At 38.0% G+C, this 23,720-nt stretch overlaps 3 protein-coding genes across 3 annotated transcripts; 2 read left to right on the top strand and 1 right to left on the bottom strand.

Moving 5' to 3' along the window:
- The first annotated feature begins 2,522 nt into the window (after window positions 1–2,522).
- On the top strand, window positions 2,523–3,485 carry LOC125362428 (olfactory receptor 502-like). Its single transcript, XM_048361275.1, has one exon. It carries the CDS (start codon window positions 2,523–2,525, stop codon window positions 3,483–3,485), a length of 963 nt encoding a protein of 320 aa, XP_048217232.1.
- A 12,813-nt stretch (window positions 3,486–16,298) lies between these two features.
- LOC125361906 (olfactory receptor 491) lies at window positions 16,299–17,231 on the top strand. Its single transcript, XM_048360521.1, has one exon. It carries the CDS (start codon window positions 16,299–16,301, stop codon window positions 17,229–17,231), a length of 933 nt encoding a protein of 310 aa, XP_048216478.1.
- Window positions 17,232–21,234: 4,003 nt separating this feature from the next.
- LOC125361617 (olfactory receptor 502-like) lies at window positions 21,235–22,341 on the bottom strand. The gene is made up of 2 exons (XM_048360180.1): window positions 21,833–22,341; window positions 21,235–21,613 (listed from the first exon to the last, which is right to left on the bottom strand). Exons 1-2 carry the CDS (start codon window positions 22,339–22,341, stop codon window positions 21,235–21,237), a joined length of 888 nt encoding a protein of 295 aa, XP_048216137.1.
- Window positions 22,342–23,720: the final 1,379 nt, after the last annotated feature.

The following is a 23,720-nucleotide window of genomic DNA, read 5'->3' on the forward strand; positions in this document are numbered from 1 at the left end:
TTTTAGTGTGAAGTTTATGCAGCTACATATTGAATCAAAAATAATATTATGACAGACTACAAAATTCCCATTTATAAATCAGTGTTCCAGTAGGAAGTGGCTTCATTAACTTGAATGAACCTACTTTGACAATGGGGTAAGTACTAATCATGTTTTTATTTTCCCACATTGATTGGGATTTCTACTCTGTAGCAAAAATAATAATTTCTATATAACATACATAAAGGAATCCAGGAACTTTAGAATATATGCCCTAATTGGCGACTATTTTGCTTGTCAGCTGTCAGAAAGCTTAAACGAGTCTGCTATCCACTTATTGCTGATGGTAATCACTTCTCAATAATTACTGGGCTGGGGATATAGCCTAGTGGCAAGAGTGCCTGCCTCGGATACACGAGGCCCTAGGTTCGATTCCCCAGCACCACATATACAGAAAACGGCCAGAAGCGGCGCTGTGGCTCAAGTGGCAGAGTGCTAGCCTTGAGCGGGAAGAAGCCAGGGACAGTGCTCAGGCCCTGAGTCCAAGGCCCAGGACTGGCCAAAAAAAAAAAAATAAAAAAATAATTACTATTTAACTTCCTCTGTATAGAGTTGCAAAGGGATAAAGAAATGGGTATCAACTTCCTGGGGCTCCTATTCTGATTTTGCCATGTGCTGTGTAACCTTGTGCAAGCTAAGTACACGTTTTCACAGTGCATTAACTCATGTATCAAATAACAAGGAAACATGTAAGATTATTGATATAATAAGAATTCAAATGATATAATTCCTTATAGAAGTTAACTCATAGTTGAACAAAATAAACACCCAGAATCAGGTAGTTGAAAGGGGGAGTGGGGTAAAGGGGAGAGGAGTAGATGAATGCAGAGAGGAAGGGGGCAGGACACAATCACAAAATTCAATGTATGTCTTCCAGAATGAAGACACTTGAGGGAAGGTTGGTGTTGGGAGGGGCGAGGGAGAATGATGAAAAGAGGGACACTGATCCACATGCATTTGATTTCTTAAACTGCTTTGTTGAATGACAACTCCTTTATATAACTAATTAAAGAGATTACATAGTGGGTTGAAGGCCAGGCCAAGATAATGGTACAAGAAAATGGTACAGACTATTTAATAAGCTATAAGAGACATTATCCACAAAATAACTTTAGAATGATTAAATATAAAAATACATTAAAAGTATTGAAAGCACAGTACCTATATGCATATACATAAATACATATATGTATAATTTACATACATATATATGTACAATTCCTCTATGTATGTTTTCATGTATACAACATAAAATATCCTTGAGTATATATGAACATATGATTCCAAGGAGATTATCAGTATGGAAAAACTACAAAATACAGAGTTCAAGGACTCTAAAATGATTCTATTTCACATGTATGTACAATAGACCTGAGCAATCAAGACTTCAAGCCACATTGAGTGAACTACACTACTGTTACGAGAATAAATTTGTATACTTTAATACTGCTCATTAAAACTATATATTACATGCCTTTAGTTTTTAAACTGCAGGTGCTTGTTTTATGTTCCTTAGAATAATAACTAACTTCTACTAAACATATGTTGCTTTTCAATCAATCTAAAATTTTGACTTTATCATTTTTATTTAAGCATAGTATGATCCCTTACAGCTTAGGGTTGGGGTTGTGTAACCTTTCTTTTTTTGTTTTGCTTTGGGACATCATTGCAATTTTGCAAGGCATATTTTCACAAAACTAAGGTTAAGGAAACACTGAGCAAATTATATAGTGATTCAAATAAAATTGATGATAACAAAGAAAGACACAGGACCTCTGCATCATTTGATCTGTAAGATGAGTGCACAAGAATTTTAAAGATTGGCTTTGAAATATCTTTTGACTTATTTACTGATGGTGCTTGGTCAAAATGCATGTTGCTTTGCACTGGTGGCTCAAGTTTGTATTCCTAGCTACTCAGAAAAACTGAGATCTGAGTATTTTCGTTCAAAGCCAGCCAAGTAGAAAAACATATAAGACTCTTAGTCTCTGATAAACAAGGCAAAAGCTGGAAGTAAAGGTTTGATTCAGGTGTAGAGTGCTAGCTTCAGATTAAAAAAAAAGCCAAATGAAAGCTAAAGGCTCTGAGTTCAAACACTGGCACACACACACACGCACACACACATCTGATTATAACAAATCTGTGGAAAAGTAGGTATTCTCTATTAACTATGATGCAAGTTTTCCTAGAAATCAATTATTCATTTTTCCTAATATACTTAGCATTCATTTTTCTTACAGTAATATCTATATTCTTATTATTTGGATTTAAAGAAATATGTACATCATATGAAGCAAATTTCAGGTGTTGTGTGACGATGGTTTAAAATTATAGCTTAATTAATTATTGCATGTAAATATGAACCTTTTAATATCTTTGCTTATAATAATACATAGGTTCAAAAAATGAAATGTTCATGTATAAAAAATACTTTCATGTACTCTTTCATCATAGATTTGTCCTGGCAGCAGCTCCAATGTCTAATGGATTCCCTGGTGGAGGGGAACCACACTGCAGTGACAGAGTTCATTTTATTGGGCTTAACACAGGATCCAGTCCTTCGAGTCATCCTCTTCATCGTCATCCTGGGCATCTACCTGGTGACTGTATTGGGAAATCTCTGCACAATCCTTCTCATCAGAGTCTCCACTCAGCTCCACCACCCCATGTACTTTTTCCTCAGCCATTTGGCTTTTTCTGACATAATTTTTTCATGTTCTGTCACACCCAATATGTTGGTTAACTTCCTAGTGGAGAAAAATTTGATCTCCTATCTTGGATGTGCCATCCAGCTTGGTATAGTCATTTTCTTTGGGACAGTTGAGTGCTTCCTTTTGGCTGCCATGGCCTATGATCGCTTTGTGGCCATTTGTGACCCACTGCTCTATTCAACCAAGATGTCCACACAAGTCTGTGTGCAGTTACTTGTAGTAACTTACATAGGAGGTTTTGTTAATTCTTCCTCCTTTACCTTTTCCTTCTTTTGTTTACTCTTCTGTGGGCCAAATCAAGTCAATCATTTCTTCTGTGATTTTGCTCCTTTAGTTGAGCTCTCCTGTTCTGATGTCAGTGTCCCTGCTGTTGTTCCCTCCTTTACTTCTGGCTCCATCATTGTGGTCACAGTGATTGTCATAGCCGTCTCCTACATCTACATCCTCATCACCATCCTGAAGATGCGCTCCACGGAAGGACGCCAGAAGGCCTTCTCCACCTGCACCTCCCACCTCACTGCGGTCACTCTGTACTATGGGACCGTTACATTCATTTATGTGATGCCCAAGTCCAACTACTCCACTGACCAGAACAAAGTGATATCTGTGTTCTACATGGTGGTGATCCCCATGTTGAACCCCCTCATCTACAGCCTCAGGAATAATGAGATTAAGGGAGCTCTAAAGAGAGAGCTTGGGAGGAAATTAGTTTTATGTAGTATCAATAACCCATAGATCTAGCTAGTAGAAAAAGGAAACTATTTCCCTATCATGTGTGCTAGCTTTTAAGACTTTAGAGTAATAATATCCTGCAAATATAATAAGAAATTGAATGTGTACACTTAAAATGTTATCTACAGATATGTCCTTAGCCAGCATGGGGCTTTCCAAAAATTACCAGGGTTTAAAGTTTTTATGACACAGAATGTGAGAGGTTCATAGTTGTTGTTTTTTAACAAAATGGAATTAACCTCATAATATAGAACACAAATCGACTTACACTAAACAAAATATGCTGCAAATACAGTTTCATAATTACTTTTAAACTGTTCTATGCTATTAAGGTTCTTATAACTTTTAGCTCTTTGATTTAAGTGCCCATATAGGCCTTAGTGCTATATGGCTTGCAGTATATAAGGATACTACTGGAGATGGTGGAAACTTTCAGAAATGGAGTGTAGTGGTAGATGTTTAGTTGATTAGGAGCTTGCCTTAAATAGTGGGATCTCAGGTTCCTTTGAATAATTCTTTTGTTTACTTTGTTTATATCTTTTTATTTGCCTGAGCAGTAAGTAGGTAAGTGGTTTTGCCCTACCTTGTGTCGCCAAAGTATCAATGTCATCAGGGATTGAAACCTCCTAAAGCTATATACCCAAATCAATATTTTTTCCCATTTGCAAGGGGACTACGTTAGTCTCTGGTTACAACAATAGAATGCTACTAATAACTACTTCAAACCTCAGGCCATATCAATTTAGTCTCAGCTTATCATGAGATAAGCCTGAGGAATCTAGATATAACAATACATTTGAAGAAAAATGATAAAATACTTCCAGATATTAACAGAGCTTGGAGATGGGGGATTGGCTTCATACAACCATAAAATTCTTGTCTGTATTCTGGGCCTCTTATGAAAGCCTAAGAAAGAGGTTACTGTAGAAGAACAGAAGGAGCATTCTTGATTAATCTGTTAATTCCATTGTTAGGTACAAATAGGTGAGGTCCTCTGCTGAAATGCTCAGGTTATCTGAGTTTCAAAGGCCCAATGAAAGAGAAACTGCACAATAATTTCTAACAAGAGTGTCAAGCTTCCTAGTGTCATTAAATTGTCAAGATTCAGAGTGCCTTCATAACCAGACCCACATGCTACCTAGGGTTCTAGATAAGAGTTAATATCTGATCCTTGAAATTGTGACTCTGCAGGAGAAACTTAATCCATCTTAGTGCGCTGTCAGCTGTATTATTTACTTCTCTTTCTTTTCCTTTTTAGAAAATAACTTTGGGGGGGTGTTCATCTTTGCATTGATTCACTTACACTTTCTTCCATTCAGACATTTTATTAAGTGATTATAATATTCCAGGCACTGATCTAAATTATTGCAGTTACAAGTAGCACATAAAGATGAAATTTAGGATCCAGGAAAGACTTGTAGATAATCATACCAATGAGGAGAGAGGAATGACATAGAAAGAATAAACAGAGCCAGGTGAATTTTTAAACCCAGACATCAGCAGCTTAAAGTAAAAAAGGATGGTTTGAGGAGTCAAAAGACAGGTCTTAGGAACAGATAAACATTTAGGAATTTGCTGGGTACCAAAATGCAAGGGGGCTACACATTGAGAGTAAACTGCCCAGCAAATAGTTGAGTAAAACACTGAAAATAAATCTGTTTGTGATATCCAACATATTGCAACTTGTCAAAAGAGCTGAGGAATGATGAGTCCAAGTATCACATTACTAAGACATGGAAGGTTGGGTGTGGGAGTGCATTGAATCCAGTGTTTAATGTCATTGGTATATTGCCTACTGCTTTAGTGTGTGCTCAGGTGCCCCCATGAGTTTCTTAAGTTATTTTTACTGAGAAGATAGAGGCTAAGACATTTGACAAAAAAGATAATTGCTTATGGATTTCCAGAATCATCTTATTTTTGGCAGCAAAATGTCCACTTGGTCAAAATAATTCCCTTTATTTCTGTTCTATCTATTAAAAGCATGGTCCTTTTTGACTTCACTTAAAGGTCCTTTTAACAGAAAATACACTATCTTTATCTGGTAGCCCCAGTTAGACCATTTATTTGTTTGGAATGTCATTTTTTGTTGGAAATCAAGATTGCTCTCCATTTGCATCTTATAAAAAGGGAAAGGGAAGTAGAAAGGACCATATAGCATGGAGAGGAGCCTTTGGGGAGGGTCAGCCAGCACTTAATAGGTTGCCTGGTTCTGAACCATCAGTGGAAGGATCATTCTCTCAAAGAATCCAGTTGCAACAGCCCTAGAGGGTTTGCCACATTTAATTAAAGTCTCTTCTCTCTCCTACCAAGCACACAAACACACCCATCTTCACATCACCATTCTGTATGGAACTATGTTCCTGGGGCAATGGGTACATATAGTGGTTGATATGGCTGGATATTTGATCCCCAAGTACCTATCTATTTAAGTGGAAAAAACATCTATATTATGGAATCTTGTTTGGAATTGAGCATCAGGTATTTGCCTTCTAAAAGATAAGTGCAAGATTCATGAATATTGTTAAGGTGAACTTCCATTTTCTGCAGAAGAAGTTGTAAACAAAAGAACTACTTTGACTAATTTTTTAGCTCTTCTTGCCTTGTAAAATGTGCCTTCCTCAAGACAAGCTCTGTGAAATGGTCTTTCTGGCAGCTGTAGAACAGTTTGCTCAGGAGAACCCAGGCAGTGTGCATGGTCTGTGACAGCCAAAATCACTGCTGGGAATGAGTAGCTGAGGCTCAGTAAAGAAATCTAAAACAATAGCTTCATGTATAGGGTGGATGAGTCTTATATTTCTATGCCTTCTTTACAGAGTCCCTGACCCAGATGGAGAAGCTTGCATGCTAATAGTATAAAGATCTTGATCTTAAGATGCTAGTAGAGATGCATTGGAAGTCCAAAAAACAATGAGTGTGTCCTGGTTATAAATGTGCAGAAGGCATTAAATATCAAACTTCCTGTCTCACTTTGGATTTGTAGCCAAAACACTCTCACACATTGAAAGAAAAAAAAACGTTTTTATTTTTTTAAAAAGTTGAATAATTGAAATTCTGCCAATACTTCATTCTTACTTAATTATGAATTGAGCCATGATGTATGACCAAATACTTTGGCCCTTTTACAGATATCATTTCTTCCTACCCCCTACCCTTATCTAGTCGAGTGCACTGCTACAAGGTCCTTATGCTTGCAGTCTATCACTTAAGCTAAACACATAGCACTTTAAAAAATTGTGTCTTTGTGATAGGTCTCAATATCACCATGGTGGCTGGCCTTGAAGACAAGATCCTCCTTGTCTTTGCTTGTGGAGTAGGTGGGATTAGTGGTATGGACTACCACAGCCCAACCTGACACTGTTTCTTGTCATCTCAGAACAAAGCAACTGTAGGGACATGTCTCCCCATTTTGTAAGTACAAACACTGAGAATCAAGGAGATTAAGTCAAATGTGCAAGTTTAATACAGCTGGCCATTGGAAGGTTCAGGATCTGCCTTGTCTTCACCCTGCCTCCATGATGCTGGAATCTGCAGAGATACCATCCTGTATCACAGTGAAATCAGGGTTTCCTTACAGAACTCAGCCCCCTCAGAGGGCAAGGAGAGCAAAAGCTGCTCAATGCTTGACCCCATTCCTCAAACCAGAGTGTTCTAGACCCTGAAAAAGAGGATTTCTATGCATCTGAAAGACATGCTTCACTTGGAAGACCAGAGGGCTGCTAAATTAAGGGGATGATTACTTGTACAAAAAAGGCAGAGGAGACATGATAGTTATTCTCAAATACTTCAGTGCTTTTGGATAGAAAATGGATAGTTTATGCCAGTGAAGTTATGGTAAGCAATTGATAAAACTAAAGCATCTGATTTTTTTTTAATTAGAGAGGTAATATTGAATCAGCAAGTTACCTGTTATTATAGTAACTGAAACACATTTAATGATGATCAATAAGAGAAGCAGAACATATTTTAATGGGCTTCAGGTTCTCATTTAGAGATTTATTTGCTCTTTACAATTCACTTTGTCAAGTAACACAGTCCCACTGTCAAAGAAATGCAATGTTTCAAAAAGAAGATACTTTGAAACTTTAAAGGAGATAACAAGCATTTTTGAAGATATTTAATACTGACATTTGTTATTTTTAGTAACTTAAAAATGCAATAATGTCTGCAGAAAATTCTCTTTATATCAATATCACTAGGAACCTTTAGTAGTAAAATCATAGCATTTCTTTAATAGAGTGCTTAAAAACAAAAAATTTTCAAGGAAAAAGCAGCAATAAAAAAACATAATTGGGGGCTGGGGATATAGCCTAGCGGCAAGAGTGCCTGCCTCGGATACACGAGGCCCTAGGTTCGATTCCCCAGCACCACATATACAGAAAACGGCCAGAAGCGGCGCTGTGGCAGAGTGCTAGCCTTGAGCGGGAAGAAGCCAGGGACAGTGCTCAGGCCCTGAGTCCAAGGCCCAGGACTGGCAAAAAAAAAAAAAACATAATTGGAAATGCATCTGATGATAGACTGCAGAACTGAGTTAGTATATTCTAGAGTGTGAGATATATTCCATACAATACATACTGATAATATTAACAATATTAAGGAGTTGACAATACTATTACATGATAATATTAAGTAAAAATGAAAATTAAAGTGGAATGTATAAGTTATGAATATACAAATACAAGTAGATATGTACATACAATATACTATATAGCATATAGGTAGTATACATACTTTATAATATATATGTACTATAGTCTATCTAGCTGTCTGTCTGTCTTGCTCTCCTTCCCTATCTATCTATCTATCTATCTATCTATCTATCTATCTATCTATCTATCTATCATCTACTGTATTATGTTTCCCTGGCTCCCCTAGAGCCCACTCACCATACACATCATACATATGTCCAACAAGTTGTTTAGTTCCAGCACATATTGTGTTCATCTCAGCACTGGGTAATTGTAGTTCAAAGATAAAGTCATTGTTAATCAATGAGTATAAATGGTACCCTAGCAAACAAGCACTACCCAGTATAAACAATGGCAGTTTGGAGACCTGGAAAGATGATGTCCAAAGAAAGATGGTCCGATTAACTGTCAACAGTGAAAGAAGAACTTGGAGAACACATGCTCTTGATGAATGAGAAGTTCCTAGGAAAGTGTAACTTGAAAGTGATTCTGCTCTTGGCTCTTCTGATCATAGTTTAGCCCCTACTGCAGGTTCCCTGTGTCTTACATGGAGAAAATGGGGCCAGGATCAGCGTTTCCCTTCTGTGGTCCTCACATGTGTTGTGTGTTACCTGACCTGTATGTTAGATCGACTCATGTGAGGACATTTACAGGGCTGGTGCCCTCAACAGTTGTGTTATTTACTTTTGGGCATTGTTATGCTGGGAGAGGAACAGAGTATTCCAGCCAGCTCAACTGTCTGTGCTCACTTCTGTGTGAGGCATCCCCTAGATGGCTTTGTCCCTCCCATTTATTAAGTTGAAGACTCTGCAGGGTTTGATGGGACTAGGGCTTGGCTTGAGCTGGCTGCTGTTCTCTCAGCTGGAATGGGACAGTGGCACAGTGGTGGGACGCATGCCTAAGATGCACTAAGTTCTGGGCTGTCAACTTTCTGCCAGGTGTCAGAATAACCCTACCCAAATTATAAAAACAATGTAACAATTGCAGCAGCACCAACAATAAGAATACTCCACACGGGTTGGAGAATACAGACTAAAATAAAAATATAGACAGAAGGATATAAAAAATAACAATGCAGTTTTCACTGATTTTCTTATTTCTCACCATACCAAAAATAACTTTTAAAAGAGAATGGCAAAACAGGAAAGTCAAGAAAATAGAGACTATGTCAAAAAGAGATAAAAAGTAAATAGACCAAGAGAAGAGGGTACAAAAGGGGGGGAAACAACCCAAAAAGTCAATTTTTTTTTAAAAAAGGAGAAAGCTGTCCTTGGTGCCAGTAGCTCAGGCCTGTAATTTTACCTACTCAGAAGGTTGAAAAACTGTCAGGATGATGTACAAATGGGTGAGTTTAAGTTTGGGTGTTTCCAAATATTTTAAAGGATTATAGCATTGTTTTAAAGAGGAATTATAGTTTAAAGAAGATTTCTTTGATTTGCAGTTGAAAAATATTGATATCTTACAGTGTTAGGCTGTTTGCACTGTGTAATCAAGTTATCTGGCTTAGCAAAAGGCATTGGAAATTTGACATTTGTTTCCCTCCACTGTTTCAAAATTTGGGACTAAATGTCAGAAATTTGGATATTAATGTTTATCACTGTTAAAGAGCTGCTTTGGGTTTCTCAGTCAGAGATCAAGAAGTAAGGACAGGAAAACTTAGGATGGGCCTGTGTGCCTATCTTTGGGGTTGAGGGGTGAACTGGCAAAGGTGCAGCTTATCTGGTCCATGCATGGTGAGACACGCCTCAGGGGAGACCACACATGGTGGAAAAAGAATAAGCTGCCACAAAGGCAGTTCATCAAGCCCTAAGGAGTCAGATGAACGAAATTCAAGGAAATGTACTATCGCATTTTCTTGATCAAAGAAAGGCTGAATAAGAGAGATTCCATTAAACTGCAGACTTCTGCATGGCAAATGACATAGTTAGCAAGATAAATAGGAGATGCACAGATTGGGAAAAGATCTTCACTAGCCAAAGAACAGACAAGGGCCTCATATCAAAAATCTACCTAGAGCCTCCAATAACAAATCCTCAAAAAACAACACTGTCATTAATAAGTAGGCTAAAGAATTAAGAAGAGATTTCTCTAGAGAGAAAAAAGTATTCAGTAGACACATGAAGAAATGTTTGATATCTCTGGCTATAAAACAGATACAAATCAAAACTGCATTGAGTTAGAAGAGCCATTATGGAAAATACAAATAATAACAGATGCTGGCAGGGGTGTGGGCAAAAGGGAATGCTCCTACACTGTTGATGGAAGTGTAAACTTGCTCAACCACTCTGGAAAGCACTATTGAGGTTCCTCAAAAGACTAAACATAAAGTTCCCCTGTGACCCAGCAACCCCATTCCTGGGCATTTACCCAAATGATCACAAACAACTATAATCATTGCAGCATTATTTACCATAGCATTACCAAGATATGGAACCAGCCTATATTATCCTCAGTAGATGATGAATGGATCAAGGAATTGTGGCATGTATACACAATGGAATTCTATGCTTCCATTAGGAAGAATGACATCGCCCCACTCATAAGGAAATGGAAAGACTTAGACAAAATATTAAGGGAAGTAGGCCAGAATCAAAGAAACACAGTCTACATGGTTTCCTTCGGTTGTAATAATTAGTATATGCCTAGGATAGTCCTAGCAGAGGATCACAATAGCTCAATAGCTATGTACATATGACCATATAAAATGATGCTAATTAAAATGAGCTCCAAGATTAGAAACAGGGGCTTTTTTTTTGTACTGTGTTTTGTTGTGGTACTGTGTGAAGTTATTCTATTTTCTTTCATTTTTTCCCATTTGGTATATCACCAGTTGTCACTGTTTTAATTTATTTCTTTTTGTGCCCTCTGTGTTGTATATATGTTTATCTAATTTGAGTAAGTAAAGAATACTGAGACATAGGAAAAAGGGTGAATCAATGCAACAATGATACTCACAAGACATTTTGTTGGAAATGAACTTTACAACTTGTGGGGAAGGTATTCAGGGACAGTTTTATAAATACCAAACAAATCATTACATTGACCATTTTACCATCAGGTTTCCAATGTCCATCAGCAAGGAAAAGAGAAAGATAAGCATCCATTGGCTTGTCCTACAGAATGGGCATATACCCATCCGACTCCTTAGGGCTTGATGAACTGCCTTTGTGGCAGCTTATTCTTTTTCCACCATGTGTGGTCTCCCCTGAGGCGTGTCTCACCATACATGGACCAGATAAGCTGCACCTTTGCCAGTTCACCCCTCAACCCCAAAGATAGGCACACAGGCCCATCCTAAGTTTTCCTGTCCTTACCTCTTGATCTCTGACTGAGAAACCCAAAGCAGCTCTTTAACAGTGATAAACATTAATATCCAAATTTCTGACATTTAGTCCCAAATTTTGAAACAGTGGAGGGAAACAAATGTCAAATTTCCAATGCCTTTTGCTAAGCCAGATAACTTGATTACACAGTGCAAACAGCCTAACACTGTAAGATATCAATATTTTTCAACTGCAAATCAAAGAAATCTTCTTTAAACTATAATTCCTCTTTAAAACAATGCTATAATCCTTTAAAATATTTGGAAACACCCAAACTTAAACTCACCCATTTGTACATCATCCTGACAGTTTTAATCTTGAACATGTTCACACTCACATGCACACACTCACATACATTTGCACAAAAGATCTTAACGTGTGCAAAATAAATATGGGCCATACGTTTTGCAGTGGCAAGAAGTATTTTTGCCAATCTTATTCTTGCAGATGACCAAGATTTAAGATAAAACTTTTTTTTTGTTTTTTTGGCCAGTCCTGGGGCTTGGACTCTGGGCCTGAGCACTGGCACTCTGCCACTTGAGCCACAGCGCCACTTCTGGCCACTTTCTGTATATGTGGTGCTGGGGAATCGAACCCAGGGCCTCATGTATATGAGGCAGGCACTCTTGCCACTAGGCCATATCCCCAGCCCTAAGATAAAACTTTTAACAAATGACTTTAGCATTCTCTGGCCTCATTTACCAGGGCTTGCTTGTGTTAGTAAGGCATTTTAGCACACTAAATACTTTTCCTTTGAAGGAAGCTGGGGTTGGGGAGGTCCCTTGGAGCTAAACTGAGCCCACGCAGCACTTGACTCTCTCATCTTTAGTCCAGTTTTGACTAGAGCATTTTAAATTCTCACTTTACATTTTGAATACCTTCAGTTGGGGGAAGAAGGTGGTTATCTGAAGCTGATCTTAGCCCACCGGTGGCCTGACTGTCTTTTGCTGATTTAAGCCAGGAGCACTTTACAATTTCAATTTACTCTGAGACAGATTAGCCAACGGTTTGAACCAGGCCCTCAGCTGCCTGTACCCTTCCAACTGCCTCCTTACAGAGGGTCTTTCTGGTACATTGACATGAATAAAAGCATCTTTATCCACCTCAGGTGGACTAATGAGGCTTCTATCTACTGTCCTTATATTATTTTAAAATAATGTATTTTCATTTACCTTGTCAAATTTTTGTAGGTTAGAAGACAACTTCGGTACAAGTGTACCTGGAGTTGGGTTGAAAAAAAAATCAGGTTCCAGAGAAGCTGTGTTGGCTGGGAGTGTAAATTAGTGGTAGAATTAGTGTCTGTTAATCCCTCAGCCCTGAGTTCTTCAGCACTGAAGAGAGGGAACTGCTGGAGGAAAGGTAGAAGGGGAAGGGAAGGAAAGTGGTGACAGCATAGAGAGAGGAGAAGTAGCAGCATCAGAGAGAGATGGAAAGTCAGGGTTAGGAATGTAGTTTAGTGGTAGAGTGCTTGCCTAGTATTCTTGAAGCCCAGGGATCGATTTCTCAGGAGGACAGGACAAGGACAAGATAGGAGAGGGATAGGATAGTCTCTCAAGTCCAAAGCCTGGGCAACATAGTGAGGCTCCATCTCAAAGAGAGAAGAAAGTAAGAAAGATAAAGAGAAAAAGGAGAACTAAAGAGAAAAGAAGGAAGGAAAGTGGAGCATTTCTCTCCCATTTGCTTTTTTAGAGATGTAATTCCCTTTTTCATTAGTCCCTATTAGTTATGAAGAATAATGGGACTCATCATGATATTTGAATACATGTAAATAACATAGATTGTTCACATCTACCCCCATTTTCCCCCCAATTCTTTCCCCTTCCCCATCCCATTCTTTGTGCTTTATACATGTTTCTTTTCACATCTTGATCTTTCCTGCCAATGCACATATCTAATGCTACTTCTTGCCATTATCCTTACCTTGCTGTATGTAGTTATATTGTGAGACTAAGTTTTATTGATTTATTGTACAAAAAGTATTGTTGTGCATTCTTGGCTGGGAAAAGTGACTCTCTTTGGGGCTTACTGGTCCTCACTCACTTACCATAAATCTATGCATATAATTATTATTTTAATGTGAACATGAAGGTTTATTCAATATAATAAATGTGTAAGATCATAATTTCTTGTTTTATAATCATGAAAGCCTGGTACTTCAGTAAATGCTTAGCAAACCATTATGTTAAAACAGCTGTATGGTTTTGAGTGTCAGAATATATCACATCTTTTCCACATGTTATATTTAGCTTTAAAGTTGCTTTATTGTAAATTACAAGTGTAAGCCATCCTTAGTATTTTCGTACTTAATTTTTGTTTGCCAAATTGAGCAGGAAAGTACAAATCATAAATATAAGGAATGGCAAAGACAATATAACTACAGATTGTACTAGATTTGATGGGACTATAAGATTAATTACAAGAAATGCTATGATAGATTTTTTTAAAAAAATAATGCAAATGACTGAACATTTTTAAGAGGGAAAATGTACAATATAGAAACATTTACCCAAATATTCAGCAATAGGCTCTTGAAATGCCATGGAAGATGTCTATGCTAAAAGCTATAGAATTTGTGCAGGTTTTTAAGCTGAACTTAAAATTTATATGGTATGACTATCCATCACAACATGGTGAGAAAAAGGGTAAAAGGCAAGCCAATGCTACAGCAACACTTAGAAGACAATATGTTGCAAATTTACTGTACAACTCAGGAGAGAAGTCGGTGAGGAGGGAAGATGAGAAAAAAAAATGAGGGAGGAGGAAACAAGTTGGATAAGAAATGAACTCACTGCCTAAGAATTGTAACTGTAACCCTCTGTACTTCATCTTGACAATAGAAATTTTAAAAATGCACCATAAGAACAAAGTTTATATTTTTAAAACATAATTTGAAAAATACCAAAGTAATGTAATAAAAAGTATTTTCTTTTTTGGAACATATGACTTTTTTATGTAAACTGAAGATTTGTGTAAAACACAAGGCTTTGAAACTCATGGTTTGATTCCAAGGCTGTTTGGAGTGAAAAGAATTCAGACAGCATCAGTCTAACCCCAACTCAGCAAAGTGATTTGTTCTGAATCACAAAATGCTTCTGGGAAGCAAAAAAATCTCTTTTGCTTAAAAAAAAATGGAAAAGGAAGTCCAGAGGTTACATGGCATTTTCAAGTCCCATTAGAAAGGCTAAGTCTGACCTTAATGAGTCACCGAAGGACCTTTCTCTCAATGAGGCAATAGCCTTAGAGGACTTGTTATGTTGGCTTAGAAACTCCTCTCTCTCCCCATGCACACAAACACACCCATCTTCCTCACTGCAGGTAGGGAACTTCATTTCTGGACAGTGTGGTGTTCAGCGGTTCATATTTTTGAGTTCTTGGTCCCTATGACCTATATAAAAGGAAACGGACAACCTTTACAAAGGCCTATTACAAATTCAGCATCAATAGATCTAATGAAAGGTAAGGACAAGATTCATCAATGTTTTTTAGGATGAAATTTCATTTGTTCAAGGAGAAACTAAAAAATAGAAGAATCACTTTCACTAATTTTAGCTCTTGATGCCTTTGGGAGCCTTGTACTCAGCAAGAGAGTTTACATGCAGACCTAATTACCCACAGACCTATTCGCACAAAAGAACCCAGGCCGTGGTGGTTAGTTTTAGCAGACAAAACAACTGCTTGAGCAGCTAAGGCTGTGTCATGCAAAAGTCAAAAGTAGAAACAGCCTCATAGGTAGTTTGGATAAGGCTCACCGTCCTGCAAAAAGTGGTGTCAACAAAATAAGGAAACATGATCAGATCCATCCTGAAGAGTCAGAGGAGTTTCTGGAGTGAAATATAATCGTGAGGGTGGAAAGTCACACAGAGTATTGATGGTTGGATGTCCAAGTCCTTTCATTGTGGAACACAGGTGAGAACACTGATTGCATGGGATAATTGTGAGTAGTTCAGCTAAGCTGGGTCAGTGTGAGGGTGGAGAGACACATCCTATGAGTGGAGCAAAATCCCATGGAGGGCTTCGCCAGCAAGGATTCTGTCTTCTGGGCTGATGAGGCAATGTTAGAACAGGAACACCTGAGAAAATATTGAAAGAAATAAATGGATTGAATTGCCCATCTGCTGTTTAATAGCAAAAGATCTATCTGAAATATAATTTGTGAATGATAAAAGGAAAATAATGAAAGGTAGAAAGTAAAGAAGCAAATAAAATGATGGGTACCATACCTGTAGGAAAATTAGGAAAGAAGAAGGGACAATAGGGAGGTGAAATTGAGAAGTAAGTTGTTGACAGAGTCAATAGGATTTTGTTAGATAATGAACACATGAGTTCAAAAGATGCTCAAATTGTACATGTGAAAAAATGGATGGATTTGGTGTCATTTCTCAGATGTAAAATTATAGACAAAGAAAGCAATGGGTTTGGGTTTGATATGTTTGTGGGATTCCCAAGGATCAGATGAGAACCCAAATAGATGATTGAAATACCTATCTAGACTTTGGGAGAGAGATCAGCCTAGGGAATCAAGACTTGACACAGTTTTATACAAGATGACATTAATAAAAATAAGATAAGATTAAAAATAAGATAATATTAATAAAGATAAGAGAAAAAAGAGTGAGGCTCACTCATGCTCCTTTTATGCAAAGAGGAAGGGATAACACCCTGGTGTTGTGGAACAGAAGAAGAGGTGGGGCTGAGGAAGGAGGGCCAGGAATGACCCCATGAAACAAAGAATATGAGGACATGCAGAATGAAAATGTAAACCAAATGAAGTACTCATTTTGGTCCACAGGAATAACTTCAGGTCCAAGATGGATGTTGGAAACCACACCACTGTGACAGAGTTCATCATTCTGGGCTTAACAGAAGATCCTACACTTTGTGTCATCTACTTTGTGATATTTCTAGGGGTGTATATTGTCACTCTAGTAGGCAATATCAGCATAATCACTTTAATAAGAAGCTGTTCTCAGCTGCACACCCCTATGTACCTGTTCCTCAGCCATCTAGCTTTTGTGGACATTGGGTATTCTACCTCAGTCACACCTATAATGCTTGTAGGTTTCTTTGAACATGGAACAGCCCTCTCTGTGGTTGGCTGTGAAGCTCAACTCTGTTCTGTTGTGATGTTTGGGACAGCTGAGTGCTTTCTGTTGGCTGCCATGGCCTATGATCGCTATGTGGCCATCTGCTCACCCCTGCTCTACTCCACCCATATGTCCCCCAGAGTTTGCATTCTCTTGGTGGCAGTTTCCTATCTGGGTGGTTGTGTGAATTCTGGCACATTTGGTAGTTGTTTGCTGAGTCTGTCCTTCTGTGGACCCAATCGTATAGATCACTTTTTCTGTGATTTTTCTCCTCTGTTGAAACTTTCTTGCTCAGATGTCTCCATTGTTGAAATTATCCCATCCATCTCTTCGGGCTCAATCATTGTGCTCACAGTGTTTGTCATTGCTCTGTCTTATGTGTCCATCCTCACCACAGTCCTGAAGATGCGCTCCAAGGAAGGGAGACACAAGGCCTTCTCCACGTGCACCTCCCACCTCACTGCGGTCACTCTGTACTATGGGACCATTACATTCATTTATGTGATGCCCAAGTCCAACTACTCCACGAAGCAGAACAGGGTGGTGTCTCTGTTCTACACAGTTGTGATCCCCATGTTGAACCCCCTGATCTACAGTCTGAGGAACAGAGATGTGAAGCAGGCCCTGAGGAAGATGACTGTCAGAATGTATTCTTAGCATCTGCTTCTTGAATTTAATATGTATATGTGAGGATTTTATGTACCTGTGTCACATTTCCTGTCTACTACATGCAGCTTAGCAGAATGCTTGATTTCCCAAGTCATATTTCTGTGTTCTCTTACCTTTATGTATTTCTATATCAATTGAAAGGCAACTTGAAATCAATTATATTATAATTATAATTATTGCTACTATGGAACTCTTATGGATGTCAAGAAATTTTTCTTTCTATAATTATTTTAGCAAACAATAAATTTCCCTCTTTTTCAAATTTAGTTGTCAAGATAATGTACAGAAGGGTTACAGTCACATACGTAAGGTACTGAGTACATATTCTCTTGCTATTATGCCAGACTCCATTCCAAATGCATTAGATGCATCTATTGCTCATATAAATCATTCTTTATCCTTTCCAGTGTCATTTTGGGTACCATTATTTTTCTTTTACCAAGAAGTATTCCTGGAAGATCAAATAAGTGAATGCTCCTATACTCCTAAAAATCACTGGCTATTAGATTAACCTTTGAAATCAGAGTCTAGTTCCCAAATTTCTATGATGCTATATTTCAATTTAAAATCAAATCTACTATTATGTTGGGATTATGAATTCCATTCAATTTACAGATGGTTCTTAGGTTTAGAGAAGTATAGAGAAGTTTAGAGAAGTATAGACTCGATTCTCTGTTTCTAAGCTTTCTAATCTACATTATAATATCAACATCCATCTAGTGATGTCTGCATGAAGAATACTGTGGAAGATTGGCTGAGTGGTGTCCAGGCTAGGCTGGTACTTTCCTTCAGACAAGTTCATGCTAAGATGGTATCGCTTATGCAGACACTGGAGCAAGGGGAAGGCTGGAAACACTGGACTGATTCCCATCATTTAGGAAATTTGGTCTTTACAGCAGAATCACAAGATTTGGCTGGAATTCTAGCCATATTAAATACATATTAGAAACACACCATTTAGCATAACATAAACTTCATTGTTTTAGAGATTTATAAGGTCTTTTTGAAAAATCTAATTATTGAAATTGTCTTTACAACAACTCTCTTTCCACAGATATAGATGTATAAGAATATTAAAACTGGTACCAAAAAAACACAACCTTATAAATATCATCACAGGTGGCACTACATATTTTTATTGTAGAAATAAAACTTGAAAGGGTCAGCAGTGATTTCCTGAACAGTGACAACTCCAAAGCAAATATTGAGACAACTGAATGGAAGATTTAGAATGGCATCTGAATGAAAGCTTTAGAATCTACTTTTGCTTCCACAAATAATGGATTGAGAGATATAAAGGCTTGGACATATTTAAAATTTTCTAACAAAATGGAAAATATTTATAATATATTATGCTTATTTTTGAAAGTTTAAAATAATTTTATTACTATCACAAAGATGATATTCAGATGTGTCACAGTTACATAAGTCAGGTAGTGAGTACATTTCTGTTCAGAGAATGTCACCCCTTCCATCATTCTCTATTAGTTTTTCACTCATCCCCACCGACAAGTTGTATAGTTCATTTTAAACATAAGAATGTTTTTTGTTATTATTAAGGTCTTGTACACAGGGGTCATCATTTCACAAATAAGGGTATAGTATATCATTATCAAATGAAACAGTAGAGTCTAGTGAATTTTTCCAGGGAAAAATACAAAACAAAGACCTAATTACAGGTCTTAAAACATACAACGTATATTGTTTTATGTCATATGTCTAAATGCAGTTGATATTTATAACTGTAAGCTTTTGCTGGGGCCCAGGAACTTTATCTGACATCATAATACAATACATTAGTTTCAGTGAGGGTCCCAGAGATTCAGAGCTAGGTTGCTGTCTACTCTGCTATCACTTACAATCCTATCTAAAAGTCTTTGGGGATGATTACACCAAAGAGAAATGCCTGGTTTAATTCTGGATGGATGGTAAACAGTTTAGTTATGAAGTATTGTGTAACTGTTCTACCTACTATTTCATCATTATTTTTGTTTTTCTGTGATTATACCCATTTCAAAAAATGGTTCAACTTCTCAAAGTTATGTTATAATCTATATTAATCTTACTATTTTGTTTCCATCATTTATTGTCTCTACATGCTCTCAAGTTTTGTGCCCTATTTTCTTTTGGATAATCATTATTATTTATTTTTCTCTGTGCTCAGTTGTATTCACTGAGGCTTGGGTTAGTTGCCTATTTAATATGCCCTGAGACATCACTTGTTCCTCCTATCTCTTAGAAAAATAAGTTGAAGGTTTGAGATTCCCTAGAACTCTGTGGCTATGTATCTGTGCAAAATTAGTTTATTCAAAATTCCCCTTAATCCCAAGGATATACAACACAAGTGTCAATCAAACTTTGCATCCCAAAGGAACACAAATCCCACAGTCCAAGTTGGCGAAACTTTCTTCTGACTTGTTAATTCTGTCATGGCAAAGAATTTCTGAGTGTGATCCTACTTCCGTGAGTTCTGGCATGTGGGTAACCCAATTCCGTATTCTTTTGTAAGTGCTAATTTTGTGTTTAAAACATTTAAACTATCATTTGTCTCACTTGTGATCTCCATGGAATTGATTAAAGTAACCAGCCTTGGCATTGTAGGAACAGATACGCACAGGGAAATTTTCTGCAAGTGAGTAGAATAGCAAATGAGCAATGGTTTGGGCTCCCTCCAAGCTAACTTTTTTTTCATTATTTCTTTTCTTTTTCTTATTTATTGTCAAAGTCATGTACAGAGAGGTTACAGTTTCATAGGTTAGGCCTTGGGTACATTTCTGGTACTGTTTGTTACTTCCTCCCTCATTCCCCCCTCCTCTCTCCCCCTTTCCCTCTCCCCACATGAGTTGTTCAGATGGTTTACACCAAATGGTTTTGCAAGTATTGCTTTTGGAGTCATTTGTCTTTTTATCCTTTGTCTCTCGATTTTGCTATTCCCTTTCACTTCCCTAGTTCTAATACCAGTATATACAGTTTCCAGTGTACTGAGTCATTATTTCTTTTAGTGATTTAAAGTTTGATATTCCTCTGCTGGGAATGTGGCTTAGTGGTAGAGTGCTTGCCTAGCATGTACAAAGCCCTAGGTTTGGTTCCTCAGCACCACATAAACAAAAAAGCCAGTATTAGCACTGTGGCTCAAGTGGTAGAGTGCTAGCCTTGAACAGAAAGAAGCCATGAGCAGTGCTCAGGCCCTGAGTCCAAGCTCCAGGTCTAGAAAAAAAAAAAGTTCGATAATCCTCATTTCTTCTAGCTACCATCTGTGAAATCTTTTACTGCCGCCCTTCCCTAGCTTACCAACTTCTTGCCTTTCCATGAAGTCTGAGTTTTCATTTCTGGTTCATAGAGACACAGGAAAATGCCATGTGTCAGCAAACCACCATCTTTGTCTCTGTCCAAGTTACTTTAAAGTACAATTTATCATAATAGCACTGGAGCTCAAACCCAGGTCCTGTATATAATGCTATACCACTTGAGGCACAACTCTAGCCTTTTTCTATTTTGATTTTGGACATAGAGTTCTTATCTTTGCCCTGATTGGCCTAGAACTCTTGCTCCTCTGCCTTTAGACACCCAAGTATCAAGAATGTCAACATTTTTGGAATAGATGAATGATGCATGAATGAATGAAAAACTTAATGTCCTTAATCCTACTGGTAGAAACATAGAATTTGTTTTGTACAAATGAAAGAGGGGAGATAAAAGGAAAATAAATGAGATAACTGGCAGCATAGGAAGGTAAATTGCATCTCTCTAGAAATAGTCACAGTTCCAAGGGAAAGATCAAATTTGCTCTTGTATTCTAGAACCTCCTGGGTTCTATGTGTTCTAAAAATGGAAATATTGTAGTTGCTAGAAAGTTCCATACTATCTAATTATTTGTCAACAAATATATTTCAACCATTCTTTATCTTTTTATGATTAGGTATATGGATCATTATTGCTACATAAAAATATTTTCCTCCCAAGCTCTCTCTTCAGAGCCCCCTTAATCTCATTATTCCTGAGACTGTAAATGAAGGGGGCAACATGAGATGATCACCATGTAGAACACAGATATCACCTTGTTCTGGTCAGTGGAGTACATAGACTTAGGCAACACATAAACAAATGTAGTGGTTCCATAGAACAGAGTGACCGCAGTGAGGTGGGAGGTGCAGGTAGAGGCCTTCTGACGGCCCACAGTGGAGCGCATCTTCAGGATGGTGATGAGGAAGGAGATGTAGGAGATGGCAATGACAGTCACTGTGAACACAAGGACAGAGCCAGCAGTGAATGAGGGAACAGCTGCAGGGACACTAACATCAGTACAGGAGAGCTTCACTAAAGGAGCATAATCACAGAAGAAATGATTGACTTGATTTGGCCCAAAGAAGGGTAAAAGAAAAGAAGGAAAAGAATGGGCTGGGAATATGGCCTAGTGGTAAAGTGCTCACCTCATATACAGAAGCCCTTGATTCGATTCCTCAGAACCACATATATAGAAAAAGCTGGAAGTGGCGCTGTGGCTCAAGTGGCAGAGTGCTAGCCTTGAGCAAAGAGAAGCCAGGGACAGTGCTCAGGCCGTGAGTTCAAGCCCCTGGACTGGCACCAAAAAAAAATAAAAGAAGGAAAAAGTAAAGGAGGAAGTATTAAGAAAACTTCCTATGTAGGTTACTGCAAGTAACTGTAGGCAGACTTGTGAAGACATTTTGGATGAATACAGCAGCGGGTCACAGATGGCCACAAAGCGATCATAGGCCATGGCAGCCAAAAGGAAGCACTTGACCGTTCCAAAGAAAATTACTCTAAGAAGCTGGATGGCACATCCAAGGTAAGAGACCAAATTCCTTTCCACTAGGAAGTTAACCAGTATATTGGGCATGACAGAACAAGATAATATCATGTCAGAAAAACCCAAATGGCTGAGGAAAAAGTACATGCGGTGGTGGAGCTGAGTGGAGACTCTGATGAGAAGGATTGTGCAGAGATTTCCAGATACGGTCACCAGGTAGATGCCCAGGATGATGATGAAGAGGACGACTCGAAGGTCTGGATCCTGTGTTAAGCCCAATAAAATGAACTCTGTCACTGCAGTGTGGTTCCCCTCCACCAGGGAATCCATCAGACAATGGAGTTGCTTCCAGGACAAATCGAGGATGAAAGAGTGCATGAAAGTGTTTCTTTTAAATATGATCATTTCATTTTCTTGAACATATATGAAGTATTTTAAACAAAGACATCAAAAGGTACATATTTACATGCAATAATTAATCAGGCTCTATTTTTTAAATGATTTTACACAACACCTGAAAATTGCTTCATATAATGTGTATATTTCTATAAATCCATGTAATACGAATACAGCTATTACCATAATAAGAAAGAGGATACCTACCTTTCCACAGATTTGTTGTAATCGTGTGTGTGTGTGTGTGTGTGTGTGTGTGTGTGTGTGTGTGTGTACATGCATGGTCACGCGCTCCAGGGCTTGATCTCAGAGCTTCTAGCTCTCACTTGGCTTTTTTATCCAAGGCCGGCCCTCTACACCTAAGTTACACCTTCACTTCCAGCTTTTATCTGGTTAATTGGAGAGAAGAGTCTTACAGATTTTTCTAATCGTGCTGGCTTTGAAATACAATCCTCACATCTCAGCTTTTCTGAGTAGTTAGGGTTACAAACATGAGCCTCCAGTACCCAGCAACACACATTCTTATTAATCACCATCAGTGAATAAGTCAAAAGATATTGCAAAACGTATCTTTAAAGTTATTAAAATTTTTTAAATTTACATCTTACAGATCAAATGATGCAGAGGCCCTCTATAATTCCTTTCATATCATCAATTTTATTTGAATCACTAAATGATTTACAGTTTCCTTATCCTTAATTTTGTGAAAATATGTCTTGCAAAAATACCAGTTTCCATAAGCTGAATATCTCAAAGGGATTTATTTTGAATTTTCCTCATCTGTATGATTTATCTAAAAGTCTTCTCTGGATCCTAAATTCCATCTTCAACTATGTGCTAATTGTAACCACAATAATTTAGGTCAGCCCCTGGAATACTAGAATCGCTCAATAAAATGTGTGAATGGATGGACGTGTAAGTGAATCAATGAAAAGATGGACATCCCCCCAAAAAAGTTATTTTCTAAAATGAAAAAGAAAGAGAAGTAAATAATATGGCTTTCCTCACACTAACATGGATTTAAGTTTCTCCTGCAGAGTCACAATTTCAAGGGTCAGATATTAACTCTGATCTAGAACCCTAGGTAGCATGTGGGTCTGTGTGGGGAGTGTTTTCTCTCTGCTCCGGCTCAAGTGCTCACTTCTTTCTCTCTTATTATCCTCTCATCGCCTTCTCCCCCGACCCTCGGCCTGCAGGTTTGTCGGGGTGAGACGTGGGGATGTCTCCGTCCTGGCGGGCGCGCGACCCGCGTGGTAATGTGACCGCTATCCTACTCTGGAAGCAACGGACATAGACCACGGAGTCAGCTTCTG

The sequence above is a fragment of the Perognathus longimembris genome, chromosome 13 (assembly GCF_023159225.1).
Source record: "Perognathus longimembris pacificus isolate PPM17 chromosome 13, ASM2315922v1, whole genome shotgun sequence".
NCBI lineage: Eukaryota > Metazoa > Chordata > Mammalia > Rodentia > Heteromyidae > Perognathus > Perognathus longimembris.